We start from the raw sequence: 15,893 nt of genomic DNA on the forward strand, positions 1-15,893 counted from the left end.
CCTAATTATTACCGGATTCAAAGTTAATGCACTTTGTATGTCTCTCAAGACAAATTAATAAAAACTTTAATACAAAGCTTTTGATTGTATGATAGTTGACTACTAACACTGTGGAACGTGTATTGGCAGTTATAGGACATAATTCACATGAGTTGAATTGAGGGAACTGGTGATAATAAGTTTGATCGAACAAGACCCACCTTGTCTAGGGTAGAGGTGTTATGGGGGACATCACCTGTCTCGTGATTATTACCGACAAAGGTAATTGGCTTTAAAATTTGATTTGACACACAAATATTCAAGTAGCAAGAGTCAGCCTTGTTAAATGAACTAGAAAAGTGAGATTTTGCATCTCATTGTCATTGTTAATTGCTGGATAGAGGGGTGGCTCTGCAAAAAAAGACACCATCTTTTGAAGTTGAGGAGGAGTGGGGGTGAAGGGGGAAGGGAGGGTGCAGGCAGAGACCTCCTTGATTTTGCATTGTGGTTTGGTGGGTCCTGTTCGACTGATAACTGAGTTCTGACCACTTCCCTGGAGTGAAACAATTCAGTAACTCAATTCCACCTTACCATCACAAAGCAAGTGCATGATCAAGAAAAATACAACGGCTTGTTTGCTATCGTTTGAATACATTGCTTCTCGAAAGATTTTAATCCCACTTAGTAAATCGGTTGACTGTTTTTTCGATGACAACTGTCGATCTAAAGCATGCCACCTTCCCAAAAAAGATGGCGTCTGTTACACTTACCAACAATTCTAGTCTCACCGAGCGAAGATCCGAAAAGCGCTCATGAAAACGAACAGGAGAGTTCTAAAAACGTCAAACCCAGCACCAATGCGTACACAACTCGTACCTTTTATCATTCCGTGCACCCTATATATTTCAGTTTTAATTAAATCGATTTCATTAATCGTTATTCACATAGCTAAGTAAACTTTACATTTATGACATTCAAAAATATCATTCCTACAATCGGTATTCCTTTAAAGGTATCATTTCAGTCTTCTCAACCAGCGTTGGGTAGAGTTACGGCAGAGTTGAATCCCAAAGCAACGGAATCGAGGTATCTCAGTCGCGACTGTTATTTAATCAGTGTCACTGGGATTTTTTAAATTTTTCATATCAGTTAAAAATTAGTCTTCAATTATTGACCTCTTCATAATTAGTGAAAGGCGAAGGATAATTAATAAAGTCGATCTATAGTACTTTCTTTCAAAATACGTCGATTTGTCCCTGTAGTGTAAAAACCGGCAAAGGTATCGTCGACTTGTTAATCTATGCAAACTCTGAACGAATACTATTGCGTAATATTTAATGCTTTCTAGGTTTTCTACTGTACATTATAATAGGGTTTTTAATGTTTACCTCGTTAAAAATTTGACCTGGCTTGCACTGTGTTAATCAAGGTATGTGAAATTAACGCGACTTTAATCAACGAGAATAAAGGGAAATTTTAGATTAAAACTGAGAAAACTGAAGCAAACGGCAAGAAGCCTTAATTTCCCGTAAACTGACACCAAGCGCAGAGATCTCGAATTCTATTATCGAAGACGACGTGATGACTCCAAAGCCATTTCCTCCCAACAGCAGATAGCTGAAACGAATGCTGAGAAAGACAAAGTTTTGCAAAGTTCTATGATAGCAAATGTCAACCAAAAGTATCCTAAACGATTTACTAAAAAGTTGAAATATGAATTGCCTGTAGCTACCCAAAATTAATAGGAAGGGGAGATGCGGAAAATTGTTTGAGGTTGCTTGCTAAATTAACCTCTAGCTATAGAGGGAAAAAAAGTGACTAAAATTAATTATATCCTAATTATTTTTAAATCAACATGTATTTTGTGGGGGATCTGAATTTTCTCCAATAAGAAATGATAACTGATATTTTTAAACAAATATTTTTGTCCGCCTCTGGATCCGTTTATGTTTTAAGTTAATGTAAAGAAAACAATAAAGCTTATCTAAGTTAATTGCTTTTAAAATTCTTTGAATTGTCCCTGCAAAGCAATTAAGAAAGTTGATAGCGTAAATTTTCGAAATTGTCACTGGGTTCTTAGTTGAGTGCACTATATTTCAATTTCTGAAGCATGTCACCTATTATTAACCCACCTAAGTAAAGTTTCAAATAGAAGAAAGATCTTTGCAGTTACTACGCAACTTAAGCAGTTTCGAAAGAAAGCCTAAAAAAATTCAGGCTTGAACGGGATTCAAACCCATGACCTCTGCGATGCCGGTGCAGTGTTCTACCAACTGAGCTATCAAGCCAACTGGGAGCTAGTCATATTGTGAGTTCGTGATATACCCGTGAAGGATGAATAAATAAATGCAAATGGATGAAACATATATTTTGAACTGCGAATAAAAGATCAAATAGGAGAAAGACCCTCGCAATTACTACGCCACTTAAGCAGTTCCAAAAAGAAGGCCTGAAAAAAAAAAATTCAGGCTTGAACGGAATTCAAACCCATGACCTCTGCGATGTCAGTGTAGTGCTCTGGTTATATTGTAAGTTCGTAATATACCAGTTAAGGATGAATAAATAAAAGTAAATATATGAATTAAATATTTTGAACTGCGGATGAAAGATCGAATAGAGGAAAGATCCTCGCAGTAACTACGCAACTTAAGTAGTTACGAGAGAAAAGCTCGCCAGAAAAAAATTCCAGAATGTATATGTCCAAAAATACTTTGAATTGTCCATGCAATTAAAAAGGTCGATGGCGTAAATTTTCGAAAATTTCACTGGGTCTTAGTTGCGTAAGCTTGCGTACACTATATTCCAATTTCTGAAGCATGACTAATTGCTATTCACCCCGCTGAGTAAACTTTATTTCGTTAAAAAATACAATCAATATAATTGGTTTCCCGTTAAAGATTTCGTTTTCACGGCTTCCCATCCAGCTCGATAAAGTTACAAAGTTGAATCATACAGCATGAATCCATATTCACACTTATCCTTTTTCGTTTGAAAACCTTACGTCACCAGGGAAACGTAATTATACAGAAATGTTTTCGAAAAAACTACATAAAACATACATACATACATACATACTTTTAAATATTTGATCTCGCAGGTTGAAAAAGACTGACAGCCGTTGGCTTATGTGGACCTGCGTTACTAGTTTACAATAATTACAACTAATAAAAGAGAGAAAAAATATAAAAGACCAAATATGTACAAAGTACGAGTAAAGAGAAAGAAAAAAAAAAAGATAAAACTCACTCTTTTATGAACGATTTTGTTATACTTTGCACCCTATTGAAGCTTTAATTAAATCGATTTCATTAATCTTTATTCACACAGCTAAGTAAACTTAATGACGTTCAAAATATCATTCGTAAAATCGGCGGTATTCCTTTAAAGATACAATTTCTGTCTTCTCAACCAGCTGGGAAGAGTTACCGCAGAGTTGAATCCTAAAGCAACGGAATCAGAGGTATCTCAGTTCCGACTGTTATTTAATCAGTGTCAGTGTTGGTTTAATTTTTCATATCAGTTAAAAGTTAGCCTTCAAATTATGGACCTCTTCTTACGTAGTGTAAGGAGAAGGATAATTATAAAAGTCGATCTAAAGTACTTTTTTTTCAAAATACATTGATTTGTCCCTGTAGAGTAAAAACCGGCCAAGGTATCATCTCCTTGTTCTGAGTCTATACAAACTCTGAACGAATATTATTGCTGTTAAATTTCCGTATAATGGGAAAGGTTGTCTCCATTTTCTACTGTAAATTATCATTGGGTTTTTAATTTTACCTCGTTAAAAAGGTGGACCTGGCTTGCACTGTGTTAATTAAGGTATATATGAAATTAACGCGACTTTAATCAACGAAAATAAAGGGAAATTTTAGATTAAAACTAAGAAAATTGAAGGAAACGACAAGAAGCCTCAATTTCCCGCAAACTGACGCCAAGCGCAGAGATCTCGAATTCTACGATCGAAGACGACGTGATGACTCCAAAGCCATTTCCTCCCAAATGGCTGAAACGAATGCTCAGAAAGACAACGTTTTGCAAAGTTCTGTGATAGCTAATGTCAACCAAAAGTATCCTAAACGATTTATTCAAAGGTTAAAATATAAATTGCCTGTAGTTACTCAAAATTAGTTGGAATGGGAGATGCAGAAAATTAGTTAAGGTTGGTTATTAAACTAACCCTAGCTATAGAGGAAAAGAAAGCGACTTAAATTAACCATATCCTAATCTTTTTTGAATTCACATTTATTTTATGGGAATCTGAATTTTCTCCAATAAGAGATGATAACTGATCTTTGTAACAAAGTACTTTTGTCCACCGCTGGATCCGTGTATGTTTTAAGTTAATGTATGGAGAAGAATAAAGCTGATCTAAGTTATTTGTTTTTAAAATAGTTTGAATTGTCCCAGCAAGGCAATTAAGAAAGTCGATGGCGTAAATTTCTAAATTTTCACTGGGTGTTTAGTTGCGTGCACAATATTTCAATTTCTGAAGCATGTCACTAATTTCTATTCACCCCGCTGAGTAAACTTTATTACGTTAAAAAATACAATTAATATTATCGGTTTTCCTAAAGATATCGTTTTCACGGCTTCCCACCAAGCTCGGTAAAGTTACAAAGTTGAATCATACAGCATGAAGCCATATTCACAGTTATCCTTTTTCGTTTGAAAACCCCACCTCACCAGGGAAACTTAATTATATAGAAATGTTTTTGAAAAACTACCATAATCTAGGACCTGGGAGGGCTAAAATTCACACAGGAGGGAAAAATAACTGACCAACAGATCTGAAGCTTTATAGTGATTGGAACCCGTTGGAGAGTTGCCTCGGGGGGCTTCGGACCATGTTTTTACCCTTGGATTCAGACAAAAAAAAAATACATTTCATGGGTGCGTTCGATTGACCCTATCCCGGAATACGAATACACACAATGATGGCAAGAAATCGCTTACAAGAGGTTTTTTGGAATAACTGGAGTACAAAAATCGCTCTTTTGAGATCGATTTTGTTATAATTTGTACCCTGCATGTTAAAGTTTAAATGAAATCGATTTCATTAATCATTAATCACACAGGTAAGTAAACTTTATGACGTTTAAAATATCATTCATACAATCGGTATTCCTTTAGCTGATACCATTTCAGTCTTCTCGACAAGCTGGGTAGAGTTACGGCAGAGTTGAATCCAAAAGCAACGGAATCGAGGTATCTCAGTTCCGACTGTTATTTAATCAGTGTCAGTGTTGGTTTAATTTTTCATATCAGTTAAAAGTTAGCCTTCAATAATGGACTTCTTATTTAGTGTAGGAGAAAGAAAAAAAGTCGATCTAAAGTACTTTCTTTCAAAATATGTACATCGATTTGTCCCTGTAGAGCAAAAACCGGCTAAGGTATAATCTCCTCAGTTGTTCTATGCCTATACAAACTCTGAACGACACTCTGAACGAAAAACTATTGCGGTTATGTTTCCGTATTTTGGGGAATATTTTCTCCGTTTTCGACTGTAAATTATCATTGGGTTTTTAATGTTTACCTCGTTGAAAAAATTGACACGGCTTGCACTGTGTTAATTAAGGTTTGTGAGATTAACGCGACTTAAATCAACGAGAATGGAAAGGAATTTTAGTTTAAAACTAAGAAAATTGATGAAAATGGCAAGAAACCTTAATTTCCCGCAAACTGACGCCAAGCGCACAGATCTCGAATTCTATGATCGAAGACGACGTGATGACTCCAACACCATCTCCTCCCAAATGGCTCAAACGAATGCTCAGAAAGCGACAAAGTTTTGCAAAGTTCTGTTATAGCAAATGTCAACCAAAAGTATCCTAAACGATTTATTCAAAGGTTGAAATATGAATTACCTGTAGCTACCCAAAATTAATAGGAATGGTAAATGTGGAAAATTAGTTAAGGTTGGTTATTAAACTAACCCTAGCTATAGAGGAAAGGAAAGTGACTTAAATTAACCATATCCTAATCTTTTTTTGAAATCACATTTATTTCGTGGGGATCTGAATTTTCTCCAATAAGAGATGATAACTGATCTTTGTAAAAAAATATTTTTGTCCACCTCTGGATCCGTTTATGTGTTTTAAGCTAATGTATGGAGAAGAATAAAGCTGATCTAAGTTATTTGCTTTTAAAATAGTTTGAATTGTCCCTGCAATGCAATTAAGAAGGTCGATGGCGTAAATTTTCTAAATTTTCACTGGGTTTTTAGTTGCGTGCACTTAATATTCCAACTTTCTGAAGTATGTCACTAATTACTATTCACCCATGCAGCTGAGTAAACTTTCAAATAGAAGAAAGATCCTCGCAGTCAAATTAACCAGTTGCAAAAAGAAAGGCTAAAAAATAATCGGGCTTTAACGGGATTCCAACCCATGACCTCGGCGATGTCGGTGCAGTGCTCTATCAAGCCAACTGGGAGCTGGTCATATTGTGAGTTCGTAATATACCCGTGAAGAATGAATAAATAAATGTAAATATATGAAAGATATATTTTGAACTGCGGATGAAAGATCAAATAGAAGAAAGATCCTCACAGTTACTACGCAACTTAAGCAGTTGCGAAAAAAAAAGACTGAAAAAAAAGTTACAGAATTTATTTGTCCAAAAATACTTTGAATTGTCCCTGCAAAGCAATTAAGAAGGTCGATGGCGTAAATTTTCACTGGGTTTTATTTGCGTACACTATATTCCAATTTCTGAAGCATGTCACTAATTACTATTCACCCCGCTGAGTAAACGTTACTACGTTAAAAAACTAAAATCAATATAATCGGTTTTCCTTTAAAAACATCGTTTTCAAGGCTTCCCATCCAGCTCGGTAAAGTTATAAAGTTGAATTATACAGCATGAAGCCATATTCACACTAATCCTTTTTCTTTTGAAAGCCTCTCCTTACCAGAGAAACTTAATTATGAAAAAAATGTTTTCGAAAAACTACCATAATCCAGGACCGTGGAGGGCTAAAATTTACCAAGGAGGGAAAAATAACTGACCAAGTCGGGCCGGTTCCAACAGATCTGAAGCTTAGGGCTTGGAACCCGTTGGAGAGTTGCCTCGGGGAGCTTCGGACCATGTTTTTACCCTTGGATTCAGACAAAAAAAAAACATTTAATGGGTGCGTTCGATTGACCCTGCGCCGGAATAAGAATACATACAATGATGGCAAAAAATCCCTCATAAGAGGTTTTTGGAATAACTGGAGTACAAAATTTGTTATAATTTGCACCCTATTCCAGTTTTAATCAAATCGATTTCATTAATCTTTATTCACACAGCTAAGTAAACTTTATGACGTTTAAAATATCATTCATACAATCGGTATTCCCTTAACTGATACCATTTCAGCCTTCTCAACAAGCTGGGTAGAGTTACGGCAGAGTTGAATCCCAAAGCAACAGAATCGAGGTATCTCAGTTCCGACTGTTATTTAATCAGTGTCACTGTGGGTTTGAATTTTCATATTAGTTAAAAGTTAGCCTTTGATTATGGACCTTTTCTTACTTAGTGTAAGGAGAAGGATAATGAAAAAAGTCGATCTAAACTGTAGAGTGAAAACCGGCCAAGGTATCATCTCCTTAGTTGTTCTGAGTCTATACAAACTCTGAACGAAAAACTATTGCGGTTATGTTTCCGTATTTTGGGGACTGTTTTCTCCGTTTTCTACTGTAAATTATCGTTGGGTTTTCAATGTTTCCCTCGTTAAAAAAATTGACACGGCTTGCACTGTGTTAATTAAGGTATGTGAAATTAGCGCGACTTTAATCAACGAGAATGGAGGGGAGTTTTTGTTTAAAACTAAGAAAATTGAAGAAAATGGCAAGAAACCTTAATTTCCGGCAAACTGACGCCAAGCGCAGAGATCTCGAATTCTATGATCGAAGACGACGTGATGACTCCAAAGCCATTTGCTCCCAAATGGCTCAAACGAATGCTCAGAAAGACAAATTAAGTTTTGCAAAGTTCTGTGATGGCAAATGTCAACCAAAAGTATCCTAAAGGATTTATTCAAAGGTTGAAATGCGAATTACCTGTAGCTACCCAAAATTATTCGGAATGGTAGATGCGGAAAATTAGTTAAGGTTGGTTACCCTGGCTATAGAGGAAAAGAAAGCGACTTAAATTAACCATATCTTATTCTTTTTTGAAAGCACATTTATTTCGTGGGGATCTGAATTTTCTCCAATAAGAGATGATAACTGATCTTTGTAAAAAAATACTTTTGTCCACCTCTGGTCTGCTCTAGATCCGTTTATGTTTTAAGTTAATGTATGGAGAAGAATAAAGCTGATCTAAGTTATTTGCTTTTAAAATACTTTGAATTGTCCCTGCAAAGCAATTAAGAAGGTCGATGGCGTAAATTTTCTAAATTTTCACTGGGTTTTTAGTTGCGTGCACTTAATATTCCAACTTTCTGAAGCATGTCACTAATTACTATTCACCCAGCTGAGTAAACTTTCAAATAGAAGAAAGATCCTCGCAGTTATTACGCAAATTAACCAGTTGCAAAAAGAAAGGCTAAAAAATAATCGGGCTTTAACGGGATTCCAACCCATGACCTCGGCGATGTCGGTGCAGTGCTCTATCAAGCCAACTGGGAGCTGGTCATATTGTGAGTTCGTAATATACCCGTGAAGAATGAATAAATAAATGTAAATATAAGAAAGATATATTTTGAAGTGCGGATGAAAGATCAAATAGAAGAAAGATCCTCGCAGTTACTACGCAACTTAAGCAGTTGCGAAAAAAAAAGACTGAAAAAAAAGTTACAGAATGAATTTATTTGTCAAAAATACTTTGAATTGTCCCTGCAAAGCAATTAAGAAAATCGATGGCGTTAATTTTCACTGGGTTTTAGCTGCGTTTACTATATTCCAATTTCTGAAGCATGTCACTAATTACTATTCACCCCGCTGAGTAAACTTTACTACGTTAAAAACTAAAATCAATATAATCGGTTTTCCTCCAAAAACATCGTTTTCACGGCTTCCCATCCAGCTCAGTAAAGTTACAAAGTTGAATCATACAGCATGAAGCCATATTCACACTAATCCTTTTTCGTTTGAAACCTCACTTCACCAGGGAAACTTAATTATACAGAAATGTGTTCAAAAAATACCATAATCCAGGAACGGGGAGGGCTAAAATTCACCAAGGAGAGAAAAATAACTGACCAAGTCGGGTTCCAACAGATCTGAGGCTTAGGGGTTGGAAGCCGTTGGAGAGTTGCCTCGGGAGGCTTTGGACCATGTTTTTACCCTTGGATTCAGTAAAAAAAAAAAAAAAAAACGTTTAATGGGTGCGTTCCATTGACCCTATCCCGGAATAGGAATTGATACAATGATGGAAAGAGATCCCTTATAAGAGATTTGCAGAAATATCTCACCATAGTCAACAGCATCAATTTCACGTTTGTTTCCATAGACGATATATATTGTGGTAAAGTAGTTTACCCGATGCCTTCGAGATTGCTGATTCTCTGAGCTCGAGCAATATGCACTGAATGCGAGCCACACAAATATGACCTCAGTAAATGGCCTGAATTTCCAGTACCTTAGTGATTAGTGCATCCATCGGCGTACCGAAGGTCGTGGATTCGATTCCCTTCCGTTCGAGTACTCAAACATTTCCTTTGTCCAATCAGATGCTCGCACCAAGATTAACTTTTCGTCTTTTCTTGTTACCAGGTTGTTTTCAATCTTGGCGATATACGTTTGCTTCCAGCTTATTTTATGAGAATCATTTTGTTTTTCTCTTTGATTTATAGATGAATTCCTGGATCATAAATGTCATCTTGTGCGGGACCATTCTGCTAAATAGCTATACAAGCTCCACCGAGGTGAGCTAGACATGGATCCCGTTCGCAAACTGAGGAAGCAAGGCTGTCAAATCAATACTTTCTTGAATTTTCAGTATTTGATCCAGGGAGAAAAAAAGACTACCAGGCTTGTACCGATGTTTCATAGTCTGCCAAGATGGTGAACGAATTATACTATCTATGAATTACCAATTTGATCGCTGGTGAATATTGAGGCAAGATCATGGGCTAAAGTGTTCTGGTCTTTTAGTTACCCTAATGTATCCTCAATAGGCGTCGTTACGAGTCAGAGCTTAGTCTTTTTTGCCTCCCGGCTCAAAATACAACGGAAAAGGAAACTGTTCCGCGGCGGCTTTTCCAATCTTATGTAGTGTGGTATCAGCTTGAGACTAGCGTATCAAGCCAATCACGAGTACTAAATAATACACTTTCTGGGAAAAAAGAACCGATGTCTACGTGCACCTAGAGTTGTACGATCACTCCATAGCATCGTAAACCATCAGGGAAATACAGTGAGTGATAGTGTTAGCCTGGACGCGAGTATCACTGCGGCGTAGTGTGAGAGTCCTTCCCTCCCACTAATGTGGCTTGGGTTCGATGCTCGGGCTCGGCGCCCTTTTTCTTGCTCCAAATCCTCAAAGTTTTGAATAAAATTTTGTTGAGCTACGTAGATCATAACTGAAAGAAACATCAACTATCTATACCGCAAAACTCTTTTTAAATGATTTGCCATGAATGATCTCGTGCTCCAGCAGAAAATACTATTCGCTGCTGAAAGGCATGTTTTCCAGTTTTTCTCTCGAAAATCCAGGGAATGAATAGATTTACTTTGTTATTCAGTTTATCTTTTTATCCATCACAGCCACCAACACCACCACCACCCTCATTCTTCTTTGTCTTACCATCAATACTACCGATACCACCACACCTCAATCCATATAATTTTGTTATTGGTCTACCTTTTTACCCCTACTACCCTTTCTGTACCTTCTATTTCACATTTTCGCATCTCTGCAGTATACATTATACCAACTGGAGACTATACCCTTTCTATAACCGCCGTACCTCCGTAGCCTCCGTGACATAAACTGCACAAAGGAAGTAGCCAGCTACACTTTCTTAACTAGCATGACTTAAGACACGACCCGAGAAATATAAATTGTTTTAAACAATTGTAATTTGATTTTATTCAGTTTCGCTATAGCTGTGGTCAATTGAAAGAGCTGGGAGCAGTGAGTGGTCTCTACACGATCAAACCATTGCAGAATGCTGATCCCATTGAGGTGTACTGTGAGATGGCAATCAATGGCGGTGGCTTCACCTTCCTTCCCCGCAGCCTCACGACAAGATCAGACGCCCAGGACATTGTCAACGCTCTCTTCTTTGACAAGAAAAATGTCCTTTTGAAGTTGCAGAAAGCTGATCTGAGCGAGTTTTACACTCTGATCCAGCCTCATCCATCCTTCGCCAACACTGATTTTGGAGTGTTGGTCAACAGTTATTCTTCATACACTCCGCCGTTCAATCAGTTCATGAGAGATTACATCCTCCTTGGTATTATTCCGGCGGCACAGTCCAATAAGGATCAACTCATCCAAGGCTTCAAATCCAACGGTCAAACTGTCCAATACAGAAATTGCGGCAGCGGTGGAAACAGCTACTTTGCGCTTCTGCCCAACCACAACCATCAAACCCCAAGCCCATATTTTAATAATAACCTGGTTTACGAAAGTTCTGGTGTCGCAGTAGACTGGCGTTCTAAGGCCATTCCCATCTATCGTGATCACATGATGCCAAACAAATTCTTCTTCCTGACCGAGGTGCACTTTGGAGGCTGTGGCACCTACACTTCCAGCGACCGCTGGAACGACGGTTACCAAGCCACCGCCATTGGAATTCGCTAAAGGTTAATCGACTTAACACACCTAAGCGGACTGGTGACTTCTTGTGAAGGGAAAAACTTCTTGATTCTCAAGTTTACAATTAAAATAGTAAAAAGTTTAAATACTCCAAGTCCGAAAGATATGGTGTAAATCAGTCAAAACAAGGGTAATAAACAAGCTTCAAACACTGATTTGTAGCTATCTGCATTTTTTCTGAAGGGCTTAAAGCCTTTTCGCTCTTTTATTGGCTGAAAAATGTGTATTGAATCCATTGAATATCCGTACGTTTTACATCCAGTGAGTCAAGCTCGTTTCCAGGGTTCTCAGTCAGCCTGTCTCTCTCTCCCATTCTCTCTTGCTCCAGGAAATGGAAACAAGGAACGATATTCGACATTGATATCGAGTTATTCCAATACAATACAGAAAAAAAAACAAACCAATTTTCATTTTTTCCAGGACATGCTAATCTATTCCTCTGGTGACTGCGCGATGAAAAACAACTAGCTTTCTGATAGTGTGATGCCACACTTATCAGTAAACAATAGAAATACGAACAATTTAGAAACTCACACTTATATTATTTTATCATTGGTTTTCTTCGGTTTCTCTATTGTTCGGTGTTGGGAAGTTATATAATATATGCTTTATTTACGGGAGTATTCGAATCAAAGGGATAAAAATATTAAAAAGTTCAATGGCTTATCATTCTATTTATGTTTTAGTGTAATGCTGATCTAGCTCTGATAAAATGTTGTTTTCTCCTGGTATAAATTTTGGTATAAGCAGGTGTTATGTTTTGGACTGTTACTCAGGAACTTTATCTTTCCGTCAAGAATGTTTGAAATTGGTTTTTCCCCAATAGCAATACATTGTTTACATAAGGTCAAGCCGTAATTCATTGTATCTGACCTTAAGTTAACCTTTCGCTGGCATTTGCCTGGAAATGGCCATCCTTCTTGTTATTATCGTTTTTGGTGAAGATATTCAGCGTTTCCTACCGAATTTATACCAGGAGAAAACAATATTTGGTCAGAGCTAGATCAGCATTGCATTAACACACTGTCGTGTTACTGGAGTTATATAACTTGTGTCACTCTGGGTTTACTGTGACCTGCGCCGTCTTTGTAGTATGCTCTTTTGTTATTTTAAAGTATGGTCTAAAATCATTTTCAGCACGGACTACAAACCGTCTGACTGTGTAGTACCTCAAAAAACTTGGACACAAACCTGCGTTGTATATCGCCTTGGATAAGGCCTTTAAAATATTTACACTAAGCCTGATAGGCACTCTGATGAGTACTGATTGTTGAACTCGGGTCTTTCACTGAAATCATCTTGTATTGAGAAATAACATTTCAGAGGATGAAGTTATTTTCCATAAATACAGTATTTATAATGTTAACCCAAACCAGTCTTGAATTCGAAACCAAGAGAAAAAGTAGGAAAACAAATTAAATCCCAGATTGGCTTCGCTTCAATAAAAAGAAAATTATTTTTTCGAAAAAAACAACAGCGATTCCTCGTATCAAATTGGTCTTCAGTGTCCTTTCTCAAACGGCGGAGATTTAATTTTGAATAATTTATGCTGATGATTGTAACACGACAAGTAATGAAGCCCCTGGTCGGCTTTCGTCCAAGAGCAGATACCCTCACATAATGGTTAGAAATATTTGATATAAAGCAACAGATTCGACTCCAACTAAAACAATACATAAAACGTGGACAAAATGCACTAAAAAGAAAAGCACTGAAAGAAAAAAAAATTGCAAACAAAGCAAATCCTCACGATGTGTTGCGGTGTTTTATGGCTAAGGTGAACGAATTCAGTGAAAGTTCTCCTAGCATACAAAGCAAAACGTTGTCTAATTATTAATAGTCCTGAAATCTGGTATTAATAGACCAGTGTTTTCGTAAAAAAAAAAAAAAAGAAGAAGAAAAATCGGCTGGAGCCAATTTAATAAAACTTTTACACTTGTGGCTTACTGTATGTATTTACACACGCATGCATCCGAAATAATCTTTCTCCCACATTTTTTTTATTTGTAAATCCCTTGAATTTTTTGTTACAATACAGTGAATATGGGGTACTTCCCCCTTCTTCTTGCTCTTTGAGGCTCTATATATTCACGTCGGTTTTGTATTTTGCGCCAACCATCTAAATATTCGGGGTTGCTATTCGTGTACAACATGTCATGAAGTTTGTAAGAACTATAAAGTAATTCAATATACATCACATTCTTTATCCAATCTGCCTATAGCTAACCAAAGATCTTTTAAAGTAAGCTTCTCCCGCTGGGTCGCGAGAATGCAATACATGAAAATGTTCAAAATGCTTCCAAAAATGATTTGTAAAGAAACATTTATAAATCAGGTGATCAACCGTTTCTGATCCAGCTACACAGAAGGCGTAAAGATCATCTGGGGCATAACCTACTTTGGGTAACTTGACGATAAATAGGGAAGATAACGATATCTAGAATTACGACTTGAAAACTTCTAATAAAGATTTCAGATGAAAGCGGCTTTACCTTGAGGGAATGCATTAGCTATTGTTCTGTTTTGTCTTCAAGGACAAAGTCCTCTTTCACAGAAAATGATCTCAACAAACGTTGTTTGGAGTCTTTAAATTATGAGCTCAGGATTATTGAACTCGTTTTGAACTCATTATTGCAGTTTTTCCCGAGTTCATAGACAAGTAAAGATAAACGATAAAAAGGAACAACGTTTCGGGGTCGTCATGACGCCATTATCAAGTTCGAAGTGATAGAAATAATTGAAGTCAATGTCAGAAATAGTTCACCAAAAAATTAACATAATGTCTGAATATATAATGCCACGTAAATTGTTTAGCTTGAATTGAGTCCGATTGGACGTTGAGAGATGGTGTTAACTCTCTAATTAGCAACATTTCGTAAACTAAGCAATCGAACTTGTTCATGCACTTCTTAAGGACAGAAAAATTTCTGTCAAGGTCTTTAGGGACATTACGGTGTTCATTAAGAAGATGCTTGCCAATGGAAGAAGATTGGTATTTATGCTCGACCACGCGCTGGTGTAAATGCCTAAGTGTAAACGCTACATAACTTGCATCACACAAGTCACATTGATATTTATAAACAACACAATTCTGATTTACAATAGGTGGTTTTCTCTCCTTTATCTTTAGTTCTTGTTGGATTTTGTTACCAACAAAAATCGGCTGGATGACTGTGTCAATCTTCTGGCTAAGACCTTTGAGCTGTTTGTGTACCAGGTCAACAGAAGCCTGATCTTTGAAAGGCAGGACTATTCGGACAGTTGGACTGTCTCTTGGGGCAGGTGTTGGTTGAGTGCCTTCAGCCTTAGAAGCTACAAAATTCCTAACGGTGGTTTCCCGAGTTCGCAAGTAAAAAAAGGGCCCAGATTGCAAATTACAAGTATACAGGTTTTATTACATTGACCTCCGTTTATCTGGGGAAGATAGAAGACAGTTGGTGGATGTATTAGAAGTGGGAAGTGATTTCTGCACTCTGGAATCATGTGCCAGTTTGATAGAATAGCAGACTGAGTCAATTTAAGCTCATTTGTATCGAAGAAACCTTCCAAGAGCCCCGAGGGATAGAAGGAAGGGGGGGGGGGGGGTCAAAGAGCGGCTTCATGGTCTCTTTGGTGGATCACTCACGATGGTGCGTGACTCACTCAAACCACCCATAGACAAGCTCGGTTGCTTCGATAACCGCCTTGAGGCCTGGGAACGAGATTACTAACCAATTCAGACTCCTAGCTTCACTAAAGCAAGTTCTTTTCCTTCACAGCATAATGTTGCCAGAAGAATCACGCTCACGGACCAATTTCTCACGCCTGGTTGAAAAATGTGAGCTATTACAGCCTTAACTGACGCACTTTCCAATAATTTGTAAACCTGCAAACTAATATGAGACTCAAAAGTCCATGCAAATCCGGAGTAAATGACATTGTGAAGGTCCGTATTGAGCATAATCATTCTCTTGAGAACTTCAGAATTATTCGGAACATCTTCGGAAATCTTCGGATATAGTAAAGAGTTGGAAGTTGGAAGGTACACATATGAACCTCAAAATCGGAACAAAATAATCCGTTTCAACGCAAACTGCTGGAGAACAGTAAAAAAGTAAAAGGAAAATGCGTAATATTATTTTAACTTATAATGTGCATCTCACTCATAGGGAGTAAACACAGAGACA

The 15,893-nt window shown here is 37.2% G+C and overlaps 1 protein-coding gene across 3 annotated transcripts; it reads left to right on the forward strand.

Moving 5' to 3' along the window:
- Positions 1-519: 519 nt before the first annotated feature.
- LOC146456678 (uncharacterized) lies at positions 520-11,882 on the forward strand. Of its 3 annotated transcripts, none has more exons than XM_085092666.1 (3): positions 520-1,065; positions 9,758-9,829; positions 11,002-11,882. In XM_085092666.1, exons 2-3 carry the CDS (start codon positions 9,758-9,760, stop codon positions 11,710-11,712), a joined length of 783 nt encoding a protein of 260 aa, XP_084948792.1. In that variant the 5' UTR covers positions 520-1,065; the 3' UTR covers positions 11,713-11,882. The 3 variants fall into 3 exon arrangements, with proteins under 3 accessions (XP_084948792.1, XP_084948791.1, XP_084948793.1); XM_085092665.1 differs by lacking the exon at positions 520-1,065 and adding an exon at positions 5,152-5,184; XM_085092667.1 differs by lacking the exon at positions 520-1,065 and adding an exon at positions 7,326-7,398.
- The last annotated feature ends 4,011 nt before the right edge of the window (positions 11,883-15,893 follow it).

Source organism: Pavona decussata, unplaced genomic scaffold (genome assembly GCF_977016875.1).
Source record: "Pavona decussata unplaced genomic scaffold, jaPavDecu1.1 SCAFFOLD_254, whole genome shotgun sequence".
NCBI lineage: Eukaryota > Metazoa > Cnidaria > Anthozoa > Scleractinia > Agariciidae > Pavona > Pavona decussata.